Genomic DNA, 6,000 nt, shown 5'->3' with positions numbered 1-6,000 from the left:
ACAAACACAATACAGTCATATGACTCCCACTGTCAATTGTGATCATCAGTACATAACCATCATAGAGACAAAGTGTGAGGGAGAAAGAATCCTGATTCCCAAGTTCTCTTATCAGGATGGAGCACCTGTGGAAACCACTGGCTGTTCTTTGGTTAGGGAGATGCCAAATGAATCACAGTATAGGTAGGTAAGGTGGTCTCGGAGAACAGCACTGGTTGAGAGACGCCGACTGAAGGGTGTTTCCTTGAGTTGCACAGCAGTCAGATCAAACCAGGGGAAAGGCCTGCAGTGAAAAAAAATACTGTGACTTTGCTATGTCTGGTTGGTGTATCCTGCTTTGTCTGCTAAATACTTCCTTTAAAGAGAGTTTTCCTCCACTTGGAATACCAAACTAATTAAAATTCAAAGTGAAACTAGAAATTCACCTTGAACTATTCAATGTGTAGATTTAATTGTACTTATGGTGACTTTTCAAACTTAAACACATTTCTCTAAGTTCATTTGGAGAGGAATTCATAATCAGAAAATGATTATAACATTGACATTGATACCCTTTACGGTATATTTTCCTTGAATTTAGAAAGAACATACATAAGAGGACCATGGACATTAGGCAAGGAAAATAACTAATTGCTTTTAAGATATCCTCTTCAGCTGTGTAAGATACAAAGTAGAAGTTAATATGCAAATGAATGGGACGATAGTATGATTTTATATTGTAATTCAAATTAAAAAGCATTAACACATGAGTTTTTATATTTTTTTAAAGATCAGGAAGGTAATAATGGTGCATTCCTGTAGTCCCAGCTACTTAGGAGGCTGAGGCGAGAGGATCACTTGAGCCCAGGAGTTCAAGGCTAGCCTGAGCAATATAGCAAGACCCCGACTCTTAAAAAAAAAAAAAAATCAGGGGAAGACGAGAATATCTGTTCTTGCCATATTTGTTTAACATAGTACTAGAAGTTCTAACCAGTGCAATAAGGCAAGAAAAGGAAATTAAAGGGCATGCAGATTTTAAGAAAGAAATGAAACTGTCTTTATTTACAGATGACATGATTATCTATATAGAAAATCCCAAGGAATCTATTTTTAAAACAACCTAGAACTAATGAATTTAGCAAGGTTGCACAATATAAAATAAACACACAAGCCGGGCTCGGTGGCTCAGCCTGTAATCCTGCACTTTGGGAGGCTGAGATGAGTGGATTGCCTGAGCCCACAGGTTCGAGACCCACCTGGGCAAATTGGTGAGACCTCATCTCTACAATAAATGAAAAAATCAGCCAGGCATGGTAGGGCATGCCTGTAACTCCGGCTACTCAGAAGGCTGGGGTGGAAGGTTTGCTGGAGCCCAGCAGCTCGAGGTTGCAGTGGCCGGGAGCAGCCACTGCACTCCAGTCTGGGCGACAGAGTGAGACTCCAACTCACATGTGGGCATTAAAATTAAAAATGCAATTTTATTTATAATCCCAAAAAACGGTATACTTAGGTGTAAATCTAATAAAACATATGCAAGACATTGCACAATGAAAACTATAAAATGCTGATAAAATAAATCAAATGGAGAGACCTAACTGTATTCCTGGACTCAACAAAATTAAGATGTCAGTTCTCCACAGATGGATCTACAGATGTAATGGTAAAATAAAAATTAGTGACAACACTCAATACTGGTGAGGATGCAGAGAAACTGGATCATACATTGCTGTTGGTGATGCAAAATGGCACAACTCTGAAAAACAGTTTGGCCGTGTCTTCAAAAAATAACCATGCAACAACCATATGCTTCAATAATTACACTCCTGGGCATTTACTCCAGAGAAGCGAAAACTTGTTTTCACACAAAAACCTGTATGTGACTGTTCATAACAGCCTTATTCATAATAGCCCCAAACAGGAAACAACCCAGATGTCCATCAGTAGGCGGATGGTTCAACAAATTTTGACACAGCCATGCCCTGGAATGCTACTCTGCAATAAACAAACTACAAATACACATAGCAACTTGGATGAGTCTCCAGAGGTTTACAGTGAATGAAAAAAACCAATCTCAAAGGTTTTATACATATGATTCCATTTATATAACATTCTTAAAATACCGAATCATAGGAATGATGTATACGTTAGTGGTTACTGGGTTTGTGGGTGAGGGGGAGCAACATGAAGAATCCTTTCGTGAAATAACTGTTCTGTATTTTAACTGGATCAGTGTTAGTATCCTGGTTGTGATATTGTACTATGATTTTACAATATCTATTATATAGATATCACAGTTTGTGCCATTGAGAGAAAAAAGGTAAATGTTTACATGGGATCTCTCTATTATTTTTTAATCTCATGTGAATATAGGTCTCAAAATTTAAAAAGTATCTTGACTTCCAGTTTCTAGTTTGACATGTAGGAAATTGGAAGTTGCCACTGAATCCCAACAATAAGTAAAAAGCTGAACAAACTAAAAAATCAACAACTCTTCCTAGATCCATCAAAGAAGCAGGGTCACAGGGCAAACTATTATATCCAAAACTGAAGACACCAAAAGGTGCATGCTCAGAGTCATAGCTTGCTAGAGCAGAAAACCATAAGCAGAAACATTTTCAGGAACCGGTGCCAAGATGGGGAAACCTGAACTGTAACTGACAAATTGCTGGAGGCTTAAAGTGGACAAGTCTAAGAATAAAAACTCAGGGGAACCCAGTCTTTGGTACCCTCACACTTTTGTGATTTTTTACCTAGGAGCTCGATCATGTTCTTATAAATATTGAAGAAAAATCTTGTTGTGCTTCTAGCATAGAGAAGGGAAAAGGAACCATTTTGAAATATACCTTTTTTTTCTCTCTCTTCTTATCAAGGTCTGCCCTCAAGATAAACTATTTAACCAGAATCTAACTTTTGGGGGGATTTATCTGAGCCTAACTGACCAGGAGGAAGGGAAATATCCAATTCCAGTCAACTGTGCCCTTGCACACGGAAGAAGGGAATACCCAACTCAAGCCCACTTTAGCCATCTTGTTTTACTGAGGGAGGATTTTTAAAAATCTGAGAAACCCTTATGAAGCTCGCAGTCCAGGGGCACAGGCTTACTAGAAGGCTGATACCTACTCACAGGACTATAGAAAGCATCCCCTCCCCAACACCTTACCACCACATTACTTAAGGCCTATTTGCAGCAGTTCCTTTTACCTGGTACATCTTGCTTGGCTGTCAAGAAGAAATTAAAGCATACTAAAAGGCAAAAAACAACATTTGGAAAGACAGAGCAAGCATCAGAACACACATGACAGGGATGTTATAATTCCCAGATGGGAAATTTAAAACAGTGATGACTAATGTGCTAAGGGATCTCATGTACTTACAGTGACTTTTCAAACTTAAACACATTTCTCTAAGTTCATTTGGAGAGGAATTCATAACCAGAGAATGATTATAACATTGACATAAAGTAGACAGCAGGCAATGACAGGTGGAAGGTCCACGTGAGCAAGGACAGAGCATTGAAGAAGGAATAAGTGAAGGTAAAGTAAAAACCTTAATTTTTCTTATTCTTAATTGATCTAACAGGTAACAATTCGTTCAAACTAATAATGGCAACAGTGTATTCAAGTATGCTGTGTGTGTGTGTGTGTGTGTGTGTGTGTGTGTGTGTGTGTGTGCACTTGTATAAAATGAATGACCACAATAATACAAGGGACAGGAGGGAGGAATTAGGATTATTTTGTTATTATTAAGGTACTCATATTACCCATGAAGTGGTATAGTGTTATTTGAAATCAGACTTAGATTAGTTGTCAATATATGTTGTCAGGTTGTAGGATACAAGATTAACATATAAAAATCAGCCTCTTTCCAATATATCAGCAATGAACAAGTGGAATCTGAAATTAAAAACACATTATCATTCATATTAGCACCCTCAAAAATGAAATACTTAGCCAGGCACAGTGACTCACACCTGTAATCCCAGCACTTTGGGAGGCAGAGGCAAGAGGATTGCCTGAGTCCAGGAGTTCAAGACTAGCCTGGGTAACAACTTGGCAAGACCTCGTCTCCACAATAAATAAAAGAATTTTATGGTGACATGTGCCTGTAGTTCCAGTTACTTTGAAGGCTGAGGCAGAAGGATTGCCTGAGTCCAGCAGGTAGAGGCTGCAGTAGCCATAAGCCACTGCACTCCAGCCTGGACAACAGAGTGAGACTCCAACTCCAAAAAAAAAGATGAAGAAGAGGAAATACTTAGGTATAAATCTAGCAAAATACATACAAGATCTATATAAGGAAAACTACAAAACTCTGATGAAAAAAATCAAAGATAACAAAATCATGTTTATGGATAGGAAGACTTAATATTGTCAAGATGTCAATTCTTCCCAACTTGATCTACAGATAGAATGTAATCTCAATCAGAATCCAAGCAATTATTTTGTGGATATTGACACATTGTTCCTAATATTTAAATGGCAGGGGATAAGCCTCAGAACAGCCAACCCAATATAGAAAGACAAGCATAAAGTCAGAGGACTGACACAACCCAACTTCAAGACATACCATAAAACTATGGCAATCAAGTCAGTGTGGTGTTGGTAAAAGAACAGGCAAGTGGTATTCAATCAACAGAACAGAAAGCCCAGTAATAGATCCACAAAATGTAGGTAGCTGCTCTTTGACAAAGGAGCAAAAGCAATGTAAAACTAGGATGAGTAAGTGAGGGCAGGTAAACTAATAGAAGGAAACTTTGTTTTCATTATGGAAATTTCAAAACCATAAAAAATGGAATGAAAGAGAATAGTATTGAATGAAGACGAATACAATGAGAAATAGAATCGTATAATGAAACTCCATGTACCTATCACTCAGATTTAACAATGATCAGTGTATGGTTAATTTTGTCCCATCCATAATCCCACCTCCAATTATTTATCCCCATCTATTGAATTTTTTTATTTTTTGAGTTGGAGTCGCACTCCTTTGCCCAGGCTGAAGTACAGTGGCACACATACTCACGGCCACCCCAGCATCGTGGATTGCTGGGCTCCGGCAATCCTTCCGCCTCAGCTTTCCAAGTAGCCAGAACTACAGACACGTGCTACCACACCCAGCTATTTTTTTATTTTATTGTAGAGACGAGGTCTCGCCAAGTTGTCCGGGCTGGTCTTGAACCCACAGGTTCAGGCAATCCACTTGGCTCAGCCTCCAAGAGTGCTGGGATTACAGACTGAGTCCCTGAGCCTGGCCATCTGTTGGATTTTAAAGCAAAATCCCAGATACTATATCATTTGATGTATAACTTTTTGAGTATGCATCTCTAAAAATATTCTATTTTTATAAAATATACTACCATACTACTTCTGTAATATCATAAGCTGTATTTTCTTAATGGTTGGTTGGTTAAACCATGAGCCAAACAAAGTCTACACATGCCTTTGGTTAATATGATTTTTAAGTCTTTTTAAATCTAATCTTATTCTTTATTTTTCCTTTACAGTTTATTTGTTGAAGAAATTGGGTTGTTTGTCGTATAAAATTTCCCTCATTCTGCTGATTATATCACATGCTATCATTTAACACGTTCCTGTCACTTGAATTCCCTGTAAAAAGGAATTTATGATTTTTTTTTGGCAAGAATACTTCAGCTATCTTTATCCAGAAACACATTGTGTCTCTCTTCACAGTTTTAATACTGATTAAAAAGTTTGGAAGCTGGATTCAACTTGATCCATTCATTATGAAGTTTCCCCATCAACTTTTCACCTGATGTTACTTAGATCCCTTGTTTCACTAAAGGTTGCAAAATGATGATACTCTATCGCTGCTTCTTCATTTAAGAAGGAAATTCAAAAATTGGAAACAGGAACCAAGGGCAAATGTCCTACTTAATGATTTAACATTAAGAACACAGTCTACCCATTTTCAAGTACATTTGTCACAGTAAATTTTTTTTTTTTTTTTAGTTGGAGTTTCACTCCATCACCCAGACTGGAGTGCAGTGGCCGCTTCCGGCCACTG

General features: G+C 37.9%; 1 protein-coding gene across 1 annotated transcript in view; it reads right to left on the bottom strand.

Annotated features, from left to right (window-relative positions):
- The window catches only part of NOXRED1 (NADP dependent oxidoreductase domain containing 1), a 32,410-nt gene continuing 26,410 nt past the window's right edge, over positions 1 to 6,000 (bottom strand). The window contains exon 6 of the mRNA XM_008057059.2: positions 1 to 283. Within this exon, the coding sequence (XP_008055250.1) occupies positions 112 to 283 (172 nt within the window). The 3' untranslated portion in view covers positions 1 to 111. The remainder of the gene's footprint in view (positions 284 to 6,000) is intronic.

This window comes from Carlito syrichta, unplaced genomic scaffold (assembly GCF_000164805.1).
Source record: "Carlito syrichta isolate Samal-C Ts95f unplaced genomic scaffold, Tarsius_syrichta-2.0.1 Scaffold302712, whole genome shotgun sequence".
Classification (NCBI taxonomy): domain Eukaryota; kingdom Metazoa; phylum Chordata; class Mammalia; order Primates; family Tarsiidae; genus Carlito; species Carlito syrichta.
This window is presented reverse-complemented; position numbering and strand designations above follow the sequence as displayed.